General features: G+C 37.9%; 1 protein-coding gene across 1 annotated transcript; it reads left to right on the top strand.

Moving 5' to 3' along the window:
- The first annotated feature begins 4,071 nt into the window (after nt 1–4,071).
- Nucleotides 4,072–25,675, top strand: Znf510 (zinc finger protein 510). The gene is made up of 6 exons (XM_071602611.1): nt 4,072–4,122; nt 9,060–9,186; nt 9,476–9,571; nt 12,122–13,774; nt 15,902–15,978; nt 25,526–25,675. Exons 1-6 carry the CDS (start codon nt 4,108–4,110, stop codon nt 25,673–25,675), a joined length of 2,118 nt encoding a protein of 705 aa, XP_071458712.1. The 5' UTR covers nt 4,072–4,107.
- The last annotated feature ends 268 nt before the right edge of the window (nt 25,676–25,943 follow it).

Raw genomic sequence — 25,943 nt, 5'->3', positions numbered from 1 at the left:
GAGCTAAGCAAGTCGATGAGACCCTGTCTCTAAATAAAATACAAAATAGGACTGGGGTGTAGCTCAGTAGTCGAGTGCCCCGAGTTCAATCCCTGATACCCCCCCCCCAAAAAAAAGAAAATGTCCAACCTAGAAAAGAAAGAAAACTTTAGTGAGTATAAATTAGCAGGATATGGCCAATACACAAAAGCCACTTCTATTCCTATATACCCGAAATGAACAAATGGAATTTGACACTTTTAAAAAATCTATAATCACAAAAAAAAAGGAGAAAGGAGGGAGAAAAAAGAAGAAAAGACTTATGCACAAACCTATCAAAATAAGTGTGGGAAATGTGTACTGAAAATTATAAAGCTCAGGTGAAAGAAATCAAAGATGGACATGAGATACACTCACAGATACACTACACAGTTTTCATGAACTGAAATATTAAATATTAAGATGCCAATTCTCCCAAATTTCAGCAGCTGTCCTTGCAGATATCAGTATGCATTCAAAGGCAAAGGAAATAGAAATTGAAAACAATTCTAAAGAAAAAGGAGCAAAATTGGAGGATTTATGATACCATATTCCACATCTTTCTATAAAATCTGAACAGTATACCTGCAGAAGAATAGGCATATAAGGCAATTTAAAGGCATGATTTTTAAGTGAATTGAAATTTTATTTTTCTTTATATCTATTTTATTTATTTATTTATTTTTATGTGGTGTTGGAATCGAACCCAGTGCCTCACATGTGTGAGGCAAATGCTTTACCACTGAGCTATAACTCCAGCCCTGTAAATTGAAATTTTCAAGAAACATATGTGAACGCCACATTACACTGGCTTTTTATAATTGTCAAAAATTGCGAACTACCAGCTATCCTGGATGGATGAACACTAGGAAATTAGTGAGTGACAGTTTAAGAAGAAACAGGGTGTTTAATGGCCTTAGAATGTCTCACTGCAAATATCTATTACCTTGGCGGCACTGCACCTGCACTGGCAGCCCCCATTTTGGAGCAGAGCTTTGTGGGCATTGGCAAAGTCAGTGGCATCAGGGGCAACTGCCTGGAAAGGAGGGGTGTAGTTTTATTATTTAGAAGCATTTGTTTACTTTAAAAACTTACAAAATTCTAACATTTAACTTGGGCACAGTGGTGCATGCCTTATAACTTCAGCTACTCTGGAAATTTAGACAGAAGGGGCTCACAAGCTTAAGACCAGCCAGGGAAGCTTAGTGATACTGTATCTCAAATTTTTAAAAAGGGCCAGTGATGTAGTTCAGAAAGAGAACACTCCTGGATTCAGTACCCAGTACATACACACACACACACACACACACACACACACACACACACACGTATTTAGAATTTTAAAATGTTTACCTTAGAAATTGCTTTTAATTGGTTACAGCTTTAACCTTTGTAAAAATAATTTATTATAATGGTAGTGCCATGGACATGTCCTTACGTTCTTCCAGTGCCTACCTGTTGTAAGGAGGATAGAGCTGGCTCTGATACATGCTATATTCTTTCTCTTCCTGGTCCTGAGTTTTACTGCAACAGCGGCAGGCAAGATAAATATTGAGTCATTTTCAGGACTTTTCTGGTCATTGCAAGTTTTTAATTCAAGTGAAAGTTGGAATCATTCATTAGGTTAAACAAAAGATGTCAACAAAGAAAAATTAACACATAGAAGTCTTAGAATGCTGATTGGAATTTTTTAAATATACTATTTCATCTGATATTTATTGAAGTTTTATTAATGTCAACACTAAAATTTTGTACCTTGATTCATATAAATTACACGAACTGGTAAAAATAATTGTCTTTTTCTTGCTAATCAAAACTCATTCATGTTTATCATTGCCAAATAAAATCACCTGTCATGAAGTATCAATGATGAAAACTGCACACACACATGTGTATTAGTAAAAAGGATGTCATAAAATATATCCAGAGGTTTCTAACATGATTCCTAATTTCAGAAGTGTGCATATATAAGATTTAGGCAAGTTTTTCCCCCAAGATGTGCATAATTGTATACTGTTTTCTTTTGTAGGATTTTGTATACTTTCAGGTATGATGTAATATCAATGGGGTTACTTAAGGATCATAGGTACTATTCCTGTATTTAAAACAATGGACTCCATTTTCTAGGATTTGTTACATTTTACAGCTTTCTTTTTATTATTATTATTATTATTGGTTGTTCAAAACATTACAAAGCTCTTGACATATCATATTATAGCTTTCTTTACTCAAAAAAGCTATTTATATTTGTTTTCTCTTGGCAGCTCGAGTTCAAAGGCACACTTGTAACATGATAGTCCACGTTTTATAAACTTTATAATAATTTTTTTTCAAACACAGAAAATAGTAAAATGAGAGCCAATTCCAAAAAGACAAATGCCGAATGTTTTCCCTGATATAAGGTGACTGACTCATAGTAGGGTAGGGAGGGGGAGCATGGGAGGAATAGACAAACTCTAGATAGGGCAGAGGGGTGGGAGGGGAAGGGAGGGCACAGGGGATCCGCAATAATGGTGGAATGTGATGGACATCATTATCAAAAGTACACATATGAAGACATGAATTGGTGTGAATAAGCTTTATATACAGAGATATGAAAAATTGTGTTCTATATGTGTTATAAGAATTGTAATGTATTCCGCTGTCATGTACTTTAAAAAATAAAATCAATTTTAAAAGTAATAGTAAAATGAGAATACCCATATTCTAAAGGTGGATTTTTTTCTCCCTCTTCTTTGGAAGTGTCTGATATTAAACCCAGGACCTCAGACTTGCTAAACATACACATTACCACCAAGTTATATTCTCAGCGCTAGAGGTAGAAAGTCATGTCTTGCCTTTTCCAGTTGTTATTTTATTAAAAGTCACAATTGTATAGTACAACACAAAGCACTTAAACATGCAGTTCTTTAATAATGTGTAAAATTACCTACGTGATCCCAATAAACGAAAGTCATGGCAACTTTCCTCGATATTTCTAATGTCCAGGCCATTTGCTAATTTCCCCAATTGTTCCCAACTAGAGTTTCTAGCTCCTCTTTTCTGCAACTAAATGAGATCAAGGACTACACACTGTATGTGCCACTAGGACAACAATTCCTTATAACCTCTGGGGCTGTGGCAGAACCTGGATTTCTGGTATCAGGATAGGCTGTCTGTAACAGGTTGTCCCCAACTAAACCTTCCAAAGGAAAATAAAAATCCTAAGCATGACACCTGGATTGTGGCCTTATGGGAAGTGTAGTCCGCATGGTGCCGAGCAGCCTTCTGGGTGTGGGCTGCCTCCGCGCGTGCGCAGAAGCACGGGCTGGCCCACAGCCGCCGCGTCTCTTCGCGCGGCCAAGCGTCGGGCGCGCGCCTCGGCGAGGCCTCCGGAGCCGCGTGGGGCCACGTGCTCGTGTCCGGCGCGCCCTCGCGGTGCGAGCCAGGCCCGGCCTCCTACCCTTGCCCTGGGCCGGCCCGGGGATGTCGCCGCATCCAGAAGCCCTCCCGGATTGCGGGGCGGCAGGCGCTGCGGGCCGCTGCGGGGACGGTGAGTGCGCGGGGCGCTCTGCCCTCCACCGCGAGCCCGCGGTGCCGGCCGGAGACCGCCTGGGGCCAGCCCTGGGCCGCGCCCTCCGACGGCACCCCGCGCCTGCCCGGGCCGGTTGGAAGAAGTGCACGGAACTGGAACGGAAAACGTGGAGCGTTCCACCCTTAAGCAGCTATTTTTTTTTTCCAGTTTTCTATTAGTTTTCAATCGATATGAGTAATGTTAGTAAAATGGTCACATGAACTTTAACTTTTTCAGCCCTCGATAAAAGAAGACACATTTAGGATGAATTAATAGGAAAAAGGACTCACAGTCACCCAGTGGAAGAGGGGATATTCGCACGTGGCGGTCGTGGCCGCACAGACTCGGGAGGTGCTGTCTGCCCTTGCGTTCTGCGCTCTCCGGGTTCCAGACCCGTGTCCTGGGTGGGCTTCGCCTGCTGGCCTAATGACACACTTCGGGAGGGCAGTACGAACCTGACCAGACCCCTAACGACTATGTCCTTACCCCCAGGTCATCCTTCTCAGTTCTCAACTCTCTTCCAAGAGCGACAGAAAATGAACCTATCTCAGGTGAGTTTTTAATCAACAACCTTTGTATCGTGGATTTATAGTATTTAAGGGTCTGTCAATGTGGAAAAGTAAAAATGAGAATGGACCAGAACCTTTCAGATAGGATATAGAAAAACTCATGAAAACACAGCAGAGTTTGTGTGTAGAAAGTGCAGATCCTCTGATTGAGATTTTGCAAAGTGCTGCTGCCATTTTCATTCTGACCTTTCTCATATCCATAGCTGACAGTATTTGTTTAAAGATTTGTCTTTAGGAGAGACTTAAGCCAGACTGAACCCTTGCGGAATCTAAACTTCATAAAATTGAGAAAAGTGTCTTTGTTGGTCTTCATGTAAGTGATAGTAAAAAATCTTCCCAATAACAGCCCTGAGGTAATGCAGTGTATTGCTTCTCCTTTTCCCTCACTGTTAGTAGAATATCTTGGACCAAGTTGGGATTTTGTTAAAACAATTTTTCAGATGACTAAAACAAGTTGAGGTTGACAGTTTGTCAACGAAGGGAGATAAGATGCATGATGTAGGCTCAGTTGATCAAAGGGGGAGAGGTGAAGAGGATGATGTCAGCCCTAAAGAATGGGTGGTACTATAGCTGTTACAAAGCGTGGAGGTTCTTAACCTTTTAAGAGCAGGCTAAGGAAGGTATGTCCTAATCTATTGTTTTTGTTGCTATAACAAAATACCTGAAATTGGGTAATTTATAAAGAGGTCTTTGGGCTCTCAGCGCTATAAGCCCAAGGTCATGGATACTGCATCCACTTGGCTCTGTTCTTGGGTCTCTTGGTAGAAGGGCAGTGGGCTGTGACAGAGAGAAGAGGATGTCAGGCTTCTCCTACAATATCACCCTCTTCAGGAACTATATTAATTCTTCATGAGGCTATTTCTCCCTATTAAATGATTGATATCTGGGTTTACTTCTTGGTTTTCAGTTCTACCAGATGGATCCACGTGACTGTATTTATGCTACTATCACACTATCTAAATTACTAAGAAAATACAAGTCTTCCAGCTTTTTTTTTTTTTTTTTCAAGATTGTTTTGACTATTTAGGGTTCCTTGAAAATTCTGTGAATTTGAGGATTGACATTCTGCCAAAATGCCTTTGGAATATGGATACAGATTTCATTGAATTGTAAATCACTCATAGGAAAATTGCCATCTTAATATAAATCTTCCAATTATGCACATAGAATGCCCTTTCATTTATTAGGTTTTTAATTCTTTCAAAAATGTTTTCTAGTGTTCATGCACTAGAATAAATTCTTAATTTATTCCTAAATGTTTGATTATATTTTATTCTATTGTAAATAGAAGTATTTTCTTAAATTGTTCATTGTCTGTATAGAGATGCAAATTATTTTTGTGTATTCTTTAGTATCCTACAATTCCTCTGAATTTAATAAGCAACATTAACAATTTTTGTGGATTCTTCAATATTATCTATATTAAATCATTTGGTATATGAATAGAGAGATTTTTTCTTTCCAATTTGAATGACTTTTTTCTTCCTTTCTTGCCTATTTAAGATGGCTAGGTCTTCTAGTGCACTGAATAGAAATGATTAAAGCTTGCCTTCTTTGTCTTGTTCCTCATCTTTAGGGGAAACATTCTGTCTTTTGGCCCCATGTTTGGTGTTAACATCAGTTTCTCATAAATGTTTCTTATTATGTTGAGGAAGTTCCCTTCTGTTCCTACTGTGTTGTTTGCAAAGATTATCATGTGGTATATTTCCTTTATTCTATCAATGTGATGTATTACATTGATTTTCTTATGGCAAGTCACATTGCAGTTATGCAGCAAATTATACTTACTGTATGTTGTGTCCCAATAAACCCATTATACATTGAAAATGTGATATCATAAGTCCAAATTGCCCGTAATACACTAATTTAGTGAACATCAAAGCTTAGCCTAGGCTACCTTAAGCATGCTCAGAACATTCACACCTTGGACAAAAATCATCTAACACAAAGTCTGTGTTATATACTAAAATACAATTTCTACAGCATGTAAATCACTTTCCCATCATGAAGTTAAAACAGACAAGTCAGGCCACTGTATATAGAGGAACATTTGTCATCCTTTTTATTATGCTGGTATTATGTTGAAGTCTTTTACACCTATATACATAAGTGATGTTGATCTATAGTTTTCTTATGTCTGGCTTTAGTTCAAGGTAACTGAATAGATTGAATTAGGATGTGTTTCCCTTTTATTTTGGGGAGAATTAGAGAAGTGTTATAATCCATTCTTTAAATAATTTGGTAGATTTACCAGTGAAGCCATTTGGTTTGGGGCTTTCTGTTTGGGAGAATTTTAATTACTGAAAGGTCTCTCCAGATTTATTTATTTGTCTTTTTCTGTATCACTGAGACATGTTTTCTATTTTGTTTTTTGAGTAAGCAAAATATGTGATTATGTCTGTGTTCCAATAAAACTTTATTTACAAAAAAAAGTACTGGTAGTGGTGATGATGTTTTTCTTCATTTATAAAAAGAAACAGATGATGAGCTAGATTTGGCTTTTGAATTGTAAGTTGATGATTCCTATTCTATGTCCTTGTTAGTTCTTTCGATCTGCTTTTCTGTATTACTGGAAGAGTTCTATTAATATCACTAATTGCCTTTTTATCATTTTTTAGCCTTTTTTTATATATATATAAGCAATTCCCTGTTATCCTCAGTTGTAATGTTCTATTAAAGTCACCATAAATACTGAATTAGTAAAATACTGAACCATGACTAAGGAGGGATATACAGGGTTTGGTTCCTGCAAATCTCTGGTCACATTTTCTTAAGCCAGTCAATATGTAATCTTGTCATGTTTCTGTTTAAAGACATTTTATTTAATAATATTGTTGATTTATAAACATTGGGCTAACAGCCAACAGCACACCATAGCTAAGGCCTGAACAAAGCTTACCTAGCTCAAATGTTTTCTCCATGGAGCATATCCAATCCTTCCTATCTTAAGAACACTAGACAGTCCATCAATATCACACAAGTAGGCTATATTAGGCAGCTTTTTGTCTCTGTAACCAAAATATCCAATAAGAACATCTCAGAGGCAAAAAAGTTTGACTCACAGTTCCAGAGGTTTAGTCCGTGGTCTACCAACCCCATTGCTCTGGGCCCAAGTGAGGCTGAACGTCGTGATGGAAGGATGTGGTGGAGGAGCACTTCCATTCATGGCAGCCAGGAAGCAGAGAGGTTGAAGTAGAGTCCACGGGAGAGAGGTACCCTTCCAGGGCATGTCCCCAGTGACCATTTCCTCCAGCCATTCCCTGTCTACCTCTACACCTAGTCAGTCCATTCAAACTAGGATGAACTGAGTAGGTTTATGGCTTTCATAATCTCATCATTTCACCTCAATATTCTTATATTAACACAGGAGTTTCGGGGGACACCTTATCTCCAAACCATAGCAGAGGCCATTTTAAAAAAGTGAAATCATTGAGAAAAAGCACAAAAATGCAAATAATGTGGAACTAAATAAACTAAGAAAGTGATACTTGTTTACAGTTTCAGTGAAGCAGATGAAGTACCTCCACCCTTGCCATGACTAAGCTTCTCCTCTTGTCATGTCAGCAGGATGTCTGCAGAGGTTATTGTGGTTGGTAGTTACCTCTTTCTTGTAAATGCCAGGTTTGTACACAAAAGGTGTGACAGAGTTAGTTTGCAAACATGTAAAAAAAAAATATATTTCTATTTTCTTAATTAAAAACTTGTGAAACCTGTGTCTGGTCTAGGGGATGGAATAGAGAGCATTTGTCATGTGAACCTCCAACACCCCCCTACTCCCCTCCAGCTGAGTATAAAGTTCAAAAGTCTTACAAAATCTTTGTTCAAAGGAAGAATTCTTAGACGAGCCACCTCTGAATCCTGTGGTCAATAAACCTGATTCCTGAAAATTCCTCATTATCTAGCTTCTTCTGTCCCACTTCATCAGAACTAAAATAAAAGGCCAAAAAACATCATTTTATTCAACCTCACCTGGGGAAACTCAAATTTTGTGTTATTCTACAGATGACCAAGAGTGACCACAGATAACTATGAATATTCATTTTGAGGTTACTAATAAACCTAAGTGAAGGATTGAGTTCACAATTACATAATTTGTGAATAATAACAATTTTTTGTATTTGAAAGCTCTATTTTCTAGTGCATACCTGTTTATGTTTGTTATATATATCCTGTTGAAAGGATCATTTTATCATTCTAGGTTGTTACTTGTCAACTTTTATCATGCTTTCTTACCTTATAATCTACTTTTCTCTATACTAATATAACCACATCAACTTTCTTTTGGAAAATGATTAAATGACAGTTTTTTTATCCTTTTAATTTCAATCTACCTATTTCTTTTTTTTTAAAGCTTTTTTTTAAACACAATACCTTTATTTTGTTTGTTTATTTATTTTTATGTGGCGTTGAGGACCGAACCCAGGGCCTCATCACACATGCTAGGCGAGCGCTCTACCGCTGAGCCACAGCCTCAGCCCCCTATTTCTTTTTATATAAAATGTTTTCTTTGTTGTTGCTTTTGTGCTGATTATTTTTCCTTAAATCAGATTTTTTGGTGTAGAGATTAGCAAATTTTCCTATAAATTATCAGGTAGTAAATATTTTCACTATCAACAATTGCAAGTCTCTGATGGTATTTTACATCTTCTGACTATAAAAAATAATTTAAAATGCCAAAATATTACTAACATCTATTGGTAGTTCATGTTTATGACTTAAAAATATATACACATGAATTATTATGTTTTTACTAATCGAGTAACTTCAAAGAATGAGATAATATCAAATTCAGAATAGACTTTGTTTATAGTCATTTTAACCTCTTTATAGTAAATATAATAAGAATCATTTTTATGAGTATTTTCTATGTCTGTTTCTAATTCTGGACCTTACAGATGAAACAAAATGTGTTGTTCCAGGCCTCAGTGTCATTCCGCGACGTGACTGTGGAACTCACCCAGGAGGAGTGGCAGCACATGGGTCCTGCTCAGAGGACCCTGTACAGAGAGGTGATGCTGGAGAACTACAGCCACCTTGTCTCTCTGGGTGAGCATATAAGCCTAACTTACCCTCGCAATGCCGGGAGAAGGCACTTCCTTTTTACTTACCATCATGTATGAACACCTAGCAAGTTTCATGTTATTTAGGATTTTCATTCAAGAATCCAAAGTAACTGAACTTTTAAGAGTACCACAGAGAATGTGTTGTCAGCTTTCAGTGATAAATTCAAATGTCACTTTGAGGATTCTGCTCCTGAAGCTATACCTTCTTCCACTTTTGGAAAACAGAATGCTCATGTATCTGGCCTAAGCCCTCAATTGTTCCATATTCATAGGGTACTGCATTTTCAAACCAGAGGTGGTCCTCAAGTTGGAGCAAGGAGAAGTACCTTGGTTCTCAGAGGAGGAAAGTTCAAACCAAAATGACCCAGGTGAGTTACTGAACAGATCTGTTTGCAGTAGTTATACTCCAGACGGTCAGTTTACAAGTGAACACCTTTGTATCATGAAACTTTTATTAAAAGATCAAAGTTGTAAAAACAATTAATCAAAAGGAAATGATTAATAAATCTGACTCCATTAAAGTTTAAAACTTCGTTTTAAAATATATCTTTTAAAAGGGTAAAAGACCACAGAATAGCAGAATTGGAATATAGTGAAAGTAACCTAGACAGAGTAAGCTTCCTGAAAATGTAAAGGATTTCCATAAATCAATGTGAGAAGAGGGAGACAACACAATTGAAAAATGGGCATAAGGACTAGGGCAGGGGCTCAGCGGTAGCACACTTGCCTGACATATTTAGGCATTGGGTTCAATTCTCAGCACCTCATATAAATAAATAATATAAAAGGTCTATCAACAATTAAAAATATATATATATTAAGAAAAATGGGCATAAGACTTTTAACAGAAAATATTTATTTTAGATTTATTTATTTATTTATTTATTTATGGTGGTGCTGGGGATTGAACCCAGGGCCTTGTGCATTAGCGGCAAGTACTCTACCAACTGAGCTACATCCCCAGCTCAGAACAGGAAATTTTTAAAGGGTCAGTAAATCTGAAAATTTATCACATTATTTTTTATAGACTGCAAAGTGAAATAAGAGATGTAAGATAAGATTGCCAAATCTGGCTATACCAAGTCCTGGTGGGGATATGAATTATGAGAGACCAGTATTCATAGATTGGAAGTGTAAACTTGTAAAATTATTGTGAAGTCAGGAACATGCCACCTAGTCTGGTTATGTTTTGCTTACATTATAAGCAAGCAAGCCCTTTGATCTCTGTATACCCTACCAAATGTATAATTGTATTCTCTAGTATATGTAATAATATTAATGGGAGTATTGTTTATATTTGCTGAAATTTGGCTCATTAGCCACCAGGTGGAGAAATAGCTGTATTTTTTAAGGAAAAATTATGTAGCCACATGAAATTCTGTGCAATGATTATAAAGATTAACCCAACAAATTATCAATACATACATATCACTGTAATGTTACACATGAAAGTTTCATGCACTTATGTATTATTCCATGCCATGTTAGCTTTTTTTGCTTTGACCAAAATATCTGATATGAACAACCTAAGGACAGATTTATTTTGGCTCAGTTTCAGAGGTTGACAGACTGCATTGCTGTGGGCCTGAGGTGAAGCAGAACATCAGGGTGGAAGGGTCTGGCAGAAGCAAAGCTGTTCACCTCATGGCAGCTGGGAAGGAAATCAGAGAGTGGAATGAGCTAAGTTTTAAGAAATACCCCTCTAGGGCTTAGCCCAGTGACTTACTGCCTATGGTTTCCACCACCTCTCAGTAGTCCATTCAGCTACCAGTGAGTTAATCCCCTGATGAGATCAGAGCATTTATGATCTGATCACTCCCCCAAAGCCCCTACCTTTGAACATTTCTCTGTTGGGAAGCAAGCCTTCAACATATGAGCCTTGGGGGAAATTCCAGTCTAACCTATGATACTTAGTTTTAATGGGTGGAACATAAGTGACAAGTTACATATTTTGCAATATAAATTATCAAGACAATCATTTAGAATACATAAAAAATCTGGACCTTTCTTATGATTTCTCTTTCATGATTTCTCATTTAAAATTGAACTCGTGTGTCACATTGAAATGTGGAAACTCAGGATGGAGTCAACTTCGCTTATTGTTGTGTTATGACAAAATTAATAAAAGATGAGAACCAAAATGGAACTGTGAATCTAATTAAGTTGCAAGAATGGATTTTCTTTTAATCAATTTATATATTGCAGGGCTAGGGCTGTAGCTCAGTGGTAGAGGGTCTGCCTAGCATATTTGAACCTCAGCACCACATAAAAATAAATAAAGGTCTTGTGTCTATCTATAATTTTAAAAAATTACATATATACACACACACATATATAATTCATATATTGCTTGTATTTCTGTGAATCATAACTGTAAGATAGCTAAAAACTTTTTCATAATCGTATGGAAATTGGTGCTGTTATACATTTACTATTGAAAAGTTGATGGAAATGAGTGATATCCAATTGGAAGAATTTAAACAATATAGTTCATTGTAGTCTAGGTAATATCTGCACCTAGCCTGCAATTTACTTCCCAAACCAAACTTTTTCCATATTGAGTCTATTTCATGTATATTTTCCCAATTTTTAATACTCTACTGAAGTTTATAGTCTTTGTTGTATTCATTCTATTCTCCACTTTTTCTGAAGCCTAGTAACCACCCCTGTGAGACTATTTTCTATTTCCTTTCCTTTCTTTTATGTACTTAGGAAATACTCATTTACTACAAATAGTATTCGTAAACAGTTTCCTCTCCCGTTTGCTCTATATTAATATTATTGTTAAAAGGAGAGTTGGTTGCACATACACATATATTTGAATTATTAGGTTTTGAGAACTCAATAAAACAGACTATGTGCATAAATCCTACTCATAAGAAGTATTTACTTCATGTGTTCAATTTTTCTTGTTTTAGAAAATTACAAAGTTGATGACTTGATCAAGAGGAACAAGAAAATCAAAGACAAACACTTAAAACAGATAATATTCATCAAAAGTAAAACATTGACTAGAGAGAGAGAGGAAATTTGGGAGAAACCATTTACCCAGCATACAGCTCCAGTTTGTTCAGCAAAACTGTCCTGCAGATGTAAATCATGGGGAGTGAATTTTCAAAATATTTCTGAATTTGTCCAAAATAATAAAAACTGTTCAACAAAGAAAACAGATTGCCATAATGTATGTGAGAATTTGCCTTTCAAAATTAAGTTTGGCAGAACTCATACTGGAGAGAACTTTTATGAATACAATAAAAACATGCAAGCCCTCAGTTATAAGGAAACTCTTGATCATAAGAAGTTTCAAACATTGGAGCAAGATCTTGAAGGTAATAAGATGGGAAAAACCTGTGAGAAAGCTGACTTTGTTACACATAAGAGTTTTCACAAAGAAGAAAATTCCTGTAAAGGTGGTGGTGAATGTAGGAAAAACCTTCATAAGATAACTCTTTTTGACCATAGACAAATTAACACCAGGGAGAAACCCCTATGTCTTCACCAGTGTGGAAAGTCTTCCTTTGAGAAGTCAGCCCTGGAGGAACACAGTAAATTTAACACTGCTATGAAGTATCATGAACCTAATGCCCTTAGACATTATTTCAGCAAGCAGTCAAACCTCATTCAGCCTCAGAGAACTGTCGCAGGAGAGAATCCATCAGTATGTATCGACAGAATACACACTGGGGATAAATCCTTTGAATATGAAAATAAGAGGTCTTATCAGACACTAACCTGCAAAGTAAAGCAGAGAACTCACTCTGACATGAAACCCTATAGATGTAGTGAATGTGGGAAATCCTTTTGTCAGAAAGGCCATCTCATTCAGCACCAGAGAACTCACACAGGAGAGAAACCATTTGAATGTAATGAATGTGGAAAAACTTTCTCCCAAAAGTCCCACCTCAATACACATCAAAGAATTCACACAGCAGAGAAACCCTATAAGTGTAATGAATGTGGGAAGACATTTGTCCAAAAGTCAACCCTCAGGGGACATCTGAGAATCCACACAGGAGAGAAACCCTATGAATGTATTGAGTGTGGGAAAACTTTTGTTCAGAAGTCGACCCTCAGAGATCATCACAGAATTCACACAGGGGAGAAATCCTTTCATTGTAATGAATGTGGAAAAACTTTTGGCCAGAAATCTAACCTTAGAATACATCAAAGAACTCATAGTGGGGAGAAGACATACCAGTGTAATGAATGTGAAAAATCCTTCTGGCGCAAAGATCATCTCATTCAACATCAGAAAACTCACACAGGAGAGAAACCATTTCAGTGTAATGAGTGTGGGAAAACCTTTGCCCGGACATCAACCCTCAGAGTGCATCAGAGAATTCATACTGGGGAGAAACCATTTAAATGTAATGAGTGTGGGAAAAAGTTTGTACGGAAAGCAATCCTTTGTGATCATCAGAGAATTCATACAGGGGAGAAACCCTTTCAGTGTAATAAATGTGGGAAGACGTTTGGGCAGAAATCAAACCTCAGAATACATCAGAGAATTCACAGTGGGGAGAAAGCTTATGAGTGCAGTGAGTATGGGAAAGTGTATAAGTCAACTCTATGTCAGAGAACTCAGGGAGGAAGGAAACTCTATTGATAACTATGGAAAATATTTCTGACAAAGACGGATATGACAACAGAAGATATCCAGGAAATTCAATTGGAAATACACACACGCTAATAGTTCCAGAAATTAACCCCTACAGTACAACTGTTTACATAAGGAAAAAACCATATGGATGTCAGCATAGGAAGAGTTCTGTCTAGAAGGCAACGCTAAGATATATCAAAGAATTCACACAGACTTCTGTTTTTTCAGAGGACAATACAAAGTCCTTTTGAATGAAGTCATACCCTTTTAGATAATTCATGCATCAGTCTGTTAATCTGTTCAACAATAAGTTTCATTTTTCTTTAAGGAACACAGCTAGTCCAAATTTTCTGAACTTCCCTTTCACCTAAGAGGGATTTGTGATAGGCTGCTGGAATGTGAATGCCTGTGATGTATGCTGTAACCAGATCTTACAAATCAGAGGTCTTCCTGAGAAGCTTCCAGGGACCTGTAAGAATAAAATGAATGATTTCTGGGTTGTCATGCCTTAATGTGGCATAGCCCAAGGTTAGAAAGTCCAGCATGCCTGAATAAATTGATAAGAGAGAAGTTGTCTTCCATATCTTTGCTGGTGAAAAATATTTTGAGCAAAAATTAGACTTTATTCTATTGAACTTTTGCATGTCTTGATGTATTTGTTTCTACATCTAGTTTAGCTCTCACCCTGTTAGGAAGGCAGAATATGGGTATGTAAACCAAGTCTAAGTCAGCCAGAGGACACCAGCATCATCAGAAGACTACTGGGTTGAGGAGTCTCTCAAGGATGATGAGAGAATTCATACAAAAGTCATCCTTTCCATATAATGAAGTAGATGGTATCACTTGGTACAGTGTTTTAGATGAACCTAAAGTGTTGGGAGAGGAATTTTTGTTGGTTGATTTGGGTTGAATGGTGAGCAGCCACCATACAGCTCAAAGGAACTATTTCTTGTTGAATGACATAAAACTACTTCCTTCAGTCCTATACCACAGCCACAGCTTCTTTAAAGAGTAAGGTTTCCTTATCAGGGCTGGAAACTTGAGTATGCTAGGGTGATGTCTGGGAAGGGAAAAGACTCAAATGTTTATGGCTTTATTGGATACAAGTGCCCAAGTCAACAACTTGCCAATTCTGATGGAGGTAGGGGCTCCTAGATTTAGCTAATGTGGTTCGGAAGGGAAACAAAAGTAACTTGGTGGATGGAACTGTTTAGGTCAGTGCAATCAATATACTGTGGTTACTTCTATATCTCAAAGTGTAGTAGTGCTGGGGATGTAGCACAGTGATAAGGTGCTTGCCTAGCATGTGTGAGGCCCTTGGTTCAATCCCCATTGCCAAAAAACAAAAAACAGTAAGAATCAATATGGTATATGCTCTATTTCCCACAAGTCATACAAGGAATTCTCCCAGTCAGGAAGAATGGAATGTGAAGAAGAAAATCAGCTCTTAGCTTACTCTTGGGCTCTTTTACACAGTGGAAACCTTTGGCTTCAGTAGAGGCCTCTGCCTTAAATTCCAGTTTTGGGGTATGTCATCTTGGATTCAACAACTAACAAAATGAAGATAGCCCAGCAAGCCTCAACTAGCAGAATGAAAACTGTTGAAACTGCAGATTCATAGGTCCACAGTGTCTTAGCTGTACATGAAACAATAGCAGGCTTTTGTTAAAAGAGAAATTTATCTCCTACTTTGTTACCTGAAACAAAATTTGTGGCTTAGTAGGACCCTCAGTTTGTGGAGGTCAATCTAACTGGGCCTTGTTGGCTAACTTGAAAGCACTAGAATGCTGTATCTGCTTAAATTTGTCTTCATATACTCCAAAATGAAAGTGGTCACTCCTCAGTGAACAGATCACAAGGATTTCTCAACACTATCCAGTATTTCATTTCATAAACCGTGGCCTTACTCTTGGGCTTTTTTACACAGTGCATTCTGATTGACCCTTGAGCTCTTGCTGTGGCCTAGCTATTATAAATTCCAATTAGAAACTATATACAGATTAAAGGCCCTCTGTGGTGTTCTGAACTGTGGGAGAAAACAGCTGCCGAGCACCCACAGTGTGCTTCACTAGATGCCCATGATTAAACTGTTCTCTAGTGACGCTCAAGTGGAAGCAAGCTGCCGATCCAGTGCTCTCTCTTCAGATGTTGCCACCTGTGTCCATCATTGTGCTGGTATGTGAAAACATTCTGTGTCTCCACTGGGCACAAAAGTCTGTATATATCCCACATCTCTATAGGTGTCATTTGATGTAAGGATTTACCCATTTTTTCCTTCTGAATGAATAGACAATATTCCGTATACCATTTGGTTAGATAACATCTTTCTCACTGATTTTTTTCTTTTTCAAAAAAATTTATTTTTATTTATATATGACAGCAGAATGCATTACAGTTCTTATTACACATATAGAGCACAATTTTTCATATCTCTATACAAAGTATATTCACACCAATTCGTGTCTTCATACATGTACTTTGGATAATAATGACCATCACATTCCACCATGATTTCTAACCCCCTGCCTCCTCCCTTCCCCTCCCACCCCTCTGCCCTATCTAGAGTTCATCTATTCCTCCTATACTCCCCCTCCCTACCCCACTATGAATCAGTCTTCTTATATCAAAGAAAACACTCAGCATTTGGTTTCTTGGGATTGGCTGACTTCACTTAGCATTATCTCCTCCAACTTCCTCCATTTACCTGTGAAATGCCATGATTTTTTATGTCTTCACATATGAAATTGTTAGTTGTAAAGATATTGCATGTTTATCACCCTTACATTTGGTTTATCATTCCCTGTATTCTGTTATTTCAGTAAGATATCTTGTTCGAACTGGGATGGCACATACCTCATGAGCCAGAATAACCAATATTTCTGGTCTGATACTGAAGGATATTTGAATCAAGTTTGAAAAATGAGAATTCTAGGACTTTAGAAATGGACATCATTGACCTGTGATATTGTGACGGAGTGGCCAGCAGCCTTGCCAAGGAAATGCATCTGCAAAATAAGATAAGGTTACACATGAAGAGAAGCAGACAGGACAGGGAGATTGGTAGGTAGAGCTATAGTCCCCGAGAAGCAAAATACCATGTTTGCTCTTTTATAAGAGTGCTAGAAATAAGGTCTTTCATTCTTTAAACTGTTGGGTTTTGCTTAGACATTTTCTTTAAAAAGATATTTAAAATCATCTCCTTCTCTGCTCCCTTTTAAATAGAATATTTTAAGATCATGATTGGGTTTGCTGTTCAGAATTATGTACTCCCCAACCCCTAGGTGGAACTAAGTCATCCAAGTGGCCAGGTAATGAAAGTCCCATGACTGGGCACTTAGGCCTTATCTGATGTCCCTTTTACACATAACACACCACCAATTAGAGATCATGGTCTGTGTTCTCATCTTGACTCTTCCTTTCCTCTCCCTTCCTGGCTGATCTTAACAAGTTGTAGTGTTATCCCATAAGATGGGTAGGACCTCACCTAGTAAACCTAGAGATGTTTATTTCTTTGCCCACCTTATGATTTTAAAAAACCTCCATGAGGACAGGAAATTGGGGGGGGGGCGGGTTATGATGTCTTATGCACATGAAACAGTCCCTTGATATATGAGACACTTGGAAATCTTTCTTGAAGATAGTTGCCAAAGGGAAATATGAACCTCTTTGATACTGTAAATTCTTTTTCATTAATTATTTTTTTAAAAAGTGTTACAATAAGGTCTGCATTCAACAACTTCTGTTTTAGATATTTTCTGCATTTACTAAATTAAAATTGGTTTTAGTATTCAGAACTAAGAGTACTATTCTGATCTTTGTTGCACAAAACTTTTTAGTGAACTTAAAGATTCCCAATTCAAAGGTTTTTTTCTCTATATCAATCAGTTTATTATTATTATTACAATTATTATTAGCAGAATAGACTACAGTCTTCTTTATTTAGTTCGCTTTCACACAAATATTTTAGAGAGGTATACAAGCAATTTTGCAAAACAATTATAAAGGCAAAATCATACTTTCTAAGGTCAACCAAATCGATTAGGGGGAAAAAAAAAACCTGCTGGAAATTATCCCGTTAGTCCATTTTAACAGTAGTTCCCTCATTTTTACTTCTCAAATCATTGCCCTAAATGGTGAAAAGTTTTTATTTTTCAATTTTCTCAAGTTGGAGATTAACTCTTCAGAGAGAAGTCTGACCAGAAGAAGGGCCATAACATTTGGCCTGCTTTCCTTTTTATCTCCTATAGTTTCTCATATTGAATGTCTCCTGTAGACCAGAAGGAATTTTTTTCTCTCCACCCACCACAGCAGCTTTAGACTTTTTTTTTATTAGCGACACATGACATTACAATGATCTTGGCAATTCATACAATTGAATCATTGGGGTATAATTTCTCATTTTTCTAATAGTACAGATTGCAGAATCACACTGGTCATAGAGTCACCTATATACATATAGCAATCATGATGTCTATTCTGCTGCCCTTCCTGTCCCCCTACTCCTCCCCTCCCCTCCCATCATTTCTCTCAATCTAATGTGACATACTTTTTTTTTCTTTTTCTCCTCACAAATTCATACATGTATTCTGTATAATGATGAGGGTCTCCTTCCATCTTCCGTGCAACTCCCCTTCTCCCTCCTTGTCCCTCCCTCCTCTCTTCCCTATTTAGTAGTTGTCTTCTTCTCATGTTCTTCCTCCCTATCCCATTTTGAGTCACCCCCCCCCCTTATATCAGAGAAGACATTTGGCATTTGTTTTTTAGGGATTGGCTAACTTCACTTAGCATAATCTGCTCTAATGCCATCCATTTCCCTGCAAATGCCATGATCTTGTTATTTTCTAGTGCTGAGTAATGTTCCATTGTGTATAAATGTCACATTTTTTAATCCATTCATATATTGAAGGGCATCTAGGTTGGTTCTACATTCTAGCTATTGTGAATTGTGCTGCTATAAACATTGATGTGGCTGTGTCCCTGTAGTATGCTCTTTTTAGGTCTTTTGGGTATAGTAAGAGAAGGGGAATAGCTGGGTCAAAGTGGTTCCATTCCCAGCTTTCCAAGGAATCTCGATACTGCTTTCCAAATTGGCTGCACCAATTTGCAGTCCCAACAGCAGTGTATGAGTGTATCTTTTTCCCCCACAACCTCGCCAGCTCGTATTGTTGTCTGAATTCATAATGGCTGCCATTCTTATTGAAGTGAGATGGTATCTTAGAGTAGTTTTAGTTTGCATGTCTCTGATTGCTAGAGATGGTGAGCATTTTTTCATGTATTTGTTGATTGTATATCCTCTTCTGAGAAGTGTCTGTTCAAGTCTTTGGCCCATTTGTTTATTGGGTTATTTGTTTTTTGGTTTTTGTTTGTTTGTTTGTTTGTTTTTTGATGTTTAACTTTTTGAGTTCTTTGTATACTCTAGAGATTAGAGCTCTATCTGATGTTTGAGGGGTAAAAATTTGTTCCCAGGAAGTAGGCTCCCTATTCACCTCACATATTATTTCTCTTGCTGAGAAAAAACTTTTTAGTTTGAATTTGTCCCATTTGTTGATTCTTGGTTTTAACTCTTGTGCTATAGATGTCTTATTAAGGAAGTTGAGGCCTGCCCCCACATGATGAAGATTAGGGCCAACTTTATCTTCTATTAGACACAGAGTCTCTGGTTTGATTTCTAGCTCCTTGATCCATTTTGAGTTGATTTTTGTGCATGGTGAGAGAAAGGGATTCAATTTCATTTTGTTGCATATAGATTTCCAGTTCTCCCAGCACCATTTGTTGAAGATGCTATCCTTTCTCCAGTGCATGTTTTTAGCACCTTTGTCTAATATAAGATAGTTGTAATTTTGTGGATTTGTCTCTGTGTTCTCTGTACTGTACCATTGGTCTACCAGCCTGTTTTGGTGCCAGCACCATGCTATTTTTGTTACTATTGCTCTGTAGTATAGTTTAAAATATGGAATCACAATACCACCAGTTTCACTCATCCTGCTTAGAATTACTTTAGCTATTCTGGGTCTCTTATTTTTCCAGATGAATTTCATGCTTGATTTTTGTATTTCTGCAAGGAATGTCATTGGGATTCTGATGGGAATTGCATTGAATCTGTAAAGTGCTTTTGGTAATATGGCCATTTTAATAATATTAATTCTACCAATCCATGAGCAAGGTAAATCCTTCCATCTTCTAAGGTCTTCTTCTATTTCTTTTTTCAGGGTTCTGCAGTTTTCATTGTATAGATCTTTCATCTCTTTTGTTAGGTTGATTCCCAGGTTTTTTTTTGTTTTGTTTTGTTTTGTTTTTTTGAGGATATTGTGAATGGAGTAGTTGTCCTCATTTACATTTCAGAGAATTTGTCACTGATATACAGGAATGCCTTTGATTTATTGGTATTGATTTTATATCCTGCCACTTTGCTGAATTCATTTACTAGTTCTAGAAGTTTCTTGGTTGAACTTTTTGGGTCTGCTAGGTATAGGATCATGTCATCGGCAAATAGTGCTAATTTAAGTTCTTCTTTTCGTATGTTTATGTCTTTAATTTCTTTCATCTAATTGCTCTGGCTAGTGTTTCAAGAACTATGTTGAATAGAAGTGGTGAGAGAGGGCATCCTGTCTTGTTCCAGATTTTAGAGGGAATGCCTTCAGTTTTTATCCATTTAGAATGATGCTGGCCTGAGGCTTAGCATATATAGCTTTCACCATGTTGAGGTAATTTCCTGTTATCCCTAATTTCTGTAGTGTTTTGAACATAAAGGGATGCTGAATTTTGTCAAATGCTTTTTCAGCATCTATCGAGATGATCATATGGTTCTTATCTTTAAGTATATTGATGTAGTGAATTACATTTATTGATTTCCATATATTGAACCAGCCTTGTATCCCAGGGATGAATCCCACTTGGTCATGGTGCACAATCTTTTTGATATGTTTTTGTATCTGATTTGCCAAAATTTTATTGAGGATTTTTGCATCTATATTCATTAGGGAAAGTGGTCTGAAGTTTTCTTTCTTTGAAGTCTTTATCTGGTTTTGGAATCAGGGTGATGTTGGCCTCATAGAATGAATTTGGAAGTACTCCCTCTTTTTCTATCTCCTGAAATAGATTGAAGAGTATTGGTATTAGTCCTTCTTTAAAGTTCTTGTAAAACTCTGCTGTATATCCATCCAGTCCTGGGCTTTTCTTGGTTGGTAGTTTTTTGATGGCTTCTTCTATTTCTTCACTTGATATTGGTCTGTTTAGGTTGTTTATATCCTCCTGACTCAATCTGGGTAGCTCATATGCCTTAAGGAATTTATCGATGCCTTCACTATCTTCTATTTTATTAGAGTATAGGGTTTCAAAATAATTTCTAATTATCTTCTGTATTTCTGAAGTGTCTGTTGTGATGTTGCCTTTTTCATCCCGTAAGCTAGTAATTTGGGTTCTCTCTCTTTTTCTCTTTGTTAGTATGGCTAGTGGTCTATCAATCTTATTTATTTTTTTCAAGGTACCAACTTTTAGTTTTGTCAATTTTTTCAATTGTTTCTTTTGTTTCGATTACATTGATTTCAGCTCTGATTTTAATTATTTCTTGCCTTCTACTGTATTTGCTGCTGATTTGTTGTTCTTTTTCTAGGGCTTTGAGGGGTAGTGTGAGGTCATTTATTTGTTGGCTTTTCCTTCTTTTAAGGAATAAACTCCATGAAATGAATTTTCCTCTTAGTACTGCTTTCATAGTGTCCCAAAGATTTCGATATGTTGTGTCTGACTTTTCATTTACTTCTATGAATTTTTTAATTTCCTCTTTGATGTCTTCTGTAACCCTTTGTTCATTCAGTAGCATATTGTTTATTCTCCATGTGATGTAGGAATTTTTCTTTCTTATTTTATTATTGATTTCCAATTATGATTAGATAAAATGCATGGTAGTATCTCTACTCCTTTGTATTTGCTAAGATTTGCTCTGTGACATAATATATGGTCTATTTTGAGAAGGATCCACGTGTTGCTGAGAAAAAAGTGTATCTGCTTTATGTTGGGTGGTATATTCTGTATATGTCAATTAAGTCTAAGTTATTAATTGTATTATTGAGCTCTATAGTTTCTTTATTCAACTTTTGTTTGGAAGATCTATCCAGGTGATATCCAAATCTCCCATGATTATTGTGTTGTGGTCTATTTGACTCTTGAACTTGAGAAGAGTTTGTTTGATGAACGTAGCAGCACTGTTGTTTGGGGCATATATATTAATGATCATTAAGTCTTGTTTGTTTATGGTTCCCTTGAGCAGTATGTAGTATCCTTGTTTATCCCTTTTGATTAACATTGGCTTGAAGTCTATTTTATTTGATACAAGTATGGACACCCCTGCTTGCTTCTGAGGTCCATATGAGTGGTATGATTTTTCTCAACCTTTCACCTTCAGTCTGTGTATGTCCTTTCCTATCAGATGAGTCTCCTGTAGGCAGCATATTGTTGGATCTTTTTTTTATATCCAGTCTACTAGCCTCTGTCTTTTGATTGGTGCATTTAAGCCATTAACATTTAGGGTTACTATTGAGATATGGTTTGTACTTCCAGCCATATTTGTTTATTTATGTTACTTAACATGGTTTGTTTTTCCTCTTAGATTAGTTTTTCCTTTACTGTACTACCTCATGCTGTTGGTATTCATTGTTATTTTTCATTTCCTCTTCATGTAATGTTTTGAAGAGATGGTTTTCTAGCTGCAAATTCTTTTAACTTTTGTTTATTGTGGAATATTTTTATTTCATCTTCAATCCTGAAGCTTAATTTCTCTGGATACACGATTCTTGGTTGGAATCCATTTTCTTTTAGCGTTTGAAATATGTTGTTCCAGGATCTTCTAGTTTTCACAGTCTGTGTTGAAAGATCAGCTGTTATCCTGATTGGTTTACTCCTAAATGTAATCTGCTTCCTCTTTCTTGTGGCTTTAAAGATTCTCTCCTTATTCTGTATGTTGGGCATCTTCATTATAATGTGTCTTGGTGTGGCTCTCTTATGATTTTGTACATTCGGCGTCCTGTAGGCTTCTAGGATTTGGATTTCTGTTTCATTCTTTATGTCTGGGAAGTTTTCTAGTATCATTTCGTTGAACAGATTGCTCATTCCCTTGGTTTGGACCTCTATACCCTCTTGTATCCCAATAACTCTTAAGTTTGGTCTCTTTATGTTATCCCGTATTTCTTGGATGTTTTGCTCATGATTTCTTAACATTCTCACTGAGCTGTGTATGTTCTCTTCAAGTTGAAATACTTTGTCTTCGTGTCTGATGTTCTATCTTCTAAGTGTTCTACTCTGGTGGTAATACTCTCATTTGAGATTTTAATTTGGTTTATTGTTTCCTTCATTTCCAGGATTTCTGGTTTTTGTTTTTGTTTTTTTAATATATCCTCTATCTCCCTGTATAGTTGATCTTTTGCTTCCTGGATTTGTTTATGTAATTCATTGTCAAAGTGATCTTTCATTGTCTGATTTTGCTGTCTAATGTCTTCCTTCAGACTCCAGATCATCTGAAGCATGTATATCCTGAACTCTTTATCTGACATTCTATCTGTTACAGATATTACCTCTTCTAATCTTGAATTGACCTGCATTATTTGTGGTCCTTCCTTTCCTTCTCTTTTCATACTGCTCATGTTTCTTTCTAGCTTTGTGAAACTGTTGTGTTAATGGTTTTCCCCTTATATATTTGTATTGTTCTTGTATAGCTCCAAAATCCCTCTTTTGTGGAGAAAGACGATGTTAACAGTTCCCAATATCAACAATACATCATCTCAGCACAAGTTTTCATTATTAATACATTTATAGTTAGAATCTAAGTCTACAGAGATTGTTTTCAATTATTATTTTAGAATATAGTCATTAGTTTCATAAAAGACATACCATATCTGGTGGAATATAGAAAACTGAATTTCAGATGAAGGATGTTATACTTAGGGGGAAAGGAGTGAGGGTATGAGGTTAATCTAACTTAGCAACTTTGGAGCTCTCTAACCAATAGACTGGTAATTTAGGGAAGAATGTATAGATTCAACCTCCTATCTGTATTTAGAAAGTTACCCTACGTATAGATAGTAAAAGTTAGGGGGTTGAAAGTGTGATAGAGGGAATAAGAATGAAGAAAAGAAAAAAATAACAAGGAAGAAAAGAGGAAAAAGAAAGTAAGGAATAAAAAAGAAAAAAATGGGAGGAGGTGGGGCATATGCAGTTCCTCTATATTATATTATTTTGGTAATTCAGTTGTTCATGCACAGTTCTTGGTTTCACATATGTTGAGGTTGTAAAAGAGAGAGAAGAAAAGAGAGCAAAAAAAAAAAAGTCTCTCAGAACTCTGTTTTCCTTTCTTCCAGTAGGTGGCGTTGTCTATTCTTAGCTTGAGCCTCTGTGTTCAGGATGGTGGATGTAGCCAGTGTGAAAGGACATGAGCTTCCACCTGTATCCTCCCTACTCTAGTCTCTGAGATGGAAACCAGGTGCCTGTACACTTGTTGTTTTGCGTTGGTAGCTACACCCCCCAAAAGCTTGTGGGAAATATTTTGAGTTATCACAGCTAAGGGTGGAGGAGTTGGAAACCGGGTACCTGGATCAGTCGCAGAACCCTGCTGGAAGCCACACCCCCTTTGATGGGTTTTAAGGGTTGATGGGGTCCTCCAGGCTAGCGCGCAGGGCAGGCTTCCTTCTCCGGTCTGAGCTTTAGACTCTTAAAAGAGAAACCAATTTGTTTCTTGTCAGGCTGCACAGTCTCCAAGTACTCTTGTCCTGGCCAGCCAGCTGTTCTAATGACCTGGTATTCTCAGGAACACGGAACAAATGGCTTTACCAATAGCTGAGAAACTGATTCATGTGACCTGGCAAAACAGACGTGAAAACAACAGTATTGCAACTCAGTAAACTTGACTGATCAGATCTGCCAGGGCCAAAGGACAGGGTTAAGATGGGCAATGTCTGCACTCATGCTCTTTCTGTCATTCGATTCCTTATTCACCAAATGTTAGTCTCAAATGCACAAATTCTTCATGGCTCACTTAAGTGGGCAATTGAAAAGAGGCAACACATTTTTTTTTTAGTTGGAGATGGACATAATACCTTTATTTTATTTATTTTTATGTGGTGCTGAGAATTGAACCCAGCACTTCACAAGTGGTAGGCAAGCGCTCCACCACTGAGCCACAACCCCAACCCCTTATTTATTTATTTATTTTTATGTGGTGCGAAGGATTGAACCCAGTGCCTCACACATGCTAGGCAAGTGTTCTGCCACTAAGCTACAGCCAAGTAGGCAACATGTTTTTAAAAAAGAAATAATCTAGGCAGACCTGCGACCAACCGGGAGAACAGGCCCAGCGGCCAGCCGGCGTGGTAGACACATCACCCCAATTGGAGGAAGGGCCCAGACGCCACCCGCAAGGTAGGCAGACCACGCGTCCCGGAGAAGGGGCCCAGCGGCCCGCGGGCCTAGTTGAAAGATCACCCCAATTGGAGGAGGGGCCCAGCCACTGCCCGCACCTGCAAGGTAGGCAGACCTGCGACCTGGAGAACAGGCCCAGCAGTCCCCCCACCCACGCACTAGACAGATCACTCCTATTGGACGAGGGGCCCAGACGCCGCCTGCAAGGTAGGCAGACCGCGCGTCCTGGAGAAGGGGCCCAGTGGCCCGCCGGCGTGGTAGACAGATCACCCCAATTGGAGGAAGAGCCCAGCCGCCACCCACACCTGCACAGTAGGCAGACCTGCGAACTGGAGAACAGGCCCAGCAGCCTGGCGTGGTAGACAGATCACCCCAATTGGAGGAGGGGCCCAGCCGCCGCCTGCGCCTGCACGGTAGGCAGACCTGCGACCTGGAGAACAAGCCTAGTGACTCACCTGAGCGGTAGACAGACCTCCCCAGTTGGAGGAGCCCAGCCTCCCGCCGGTGAGGTAGACAGACCACTCCAACTGGAGGAGGGGCCCTGCCGCCTGCCCGTGCGGTCACCTGACCGAGCTCTTGACAAACATAAGGTTTCCCCAACACCCCCACCTCATCAAACACCTTATGAGAAAAACTGATAGAACTCATCTTGGAAAATCCCACCAACCCTTAAAACCCACCAACCGGTTGACTGGCGTGGCTACCAGTGAGGTTCTGCAGCGGATCAGGCACCT

This window comes from Marmota flaviventris, chromosome 16 (genome assembly GCF_047511675.1).
Source record: "Marmota flaviventris isolate mMarFla1 chromosome 16, mMarFla1.hap1, whole genome shotgun sequence".
Lineage (NCBI taxonomy): Eukaryota > Metazoa > Chordata > Mammalia > Rodentia > Sciuridae > Marmota > Marmota flaviventris.
The sequence above is the reverse complement of the archived record's forward strand: the minus strand, read 5'-3'. Positions and strand labels throughout refer to the sequence as shown.

Bases quoted from the DNA above. Each gene is read 5' to 3' on its own strand.
- Znf510 (XM_071602611.1), top strand. The intron at 9,187-9,475 runs GTGAGCATATAA...CCATATTCATAG, and splicing joins CAGCCACCTTGTCTCTCTGG to GGTACTGCATTTTCAAACCA. The intron at 15,979-25,525 runs GTATGTGAAAAC...CCTGCACAGTAG, and splicing joins CTGTGTCCATCATTGTGCTG to GCAGACCTGCGAACTGGAGA.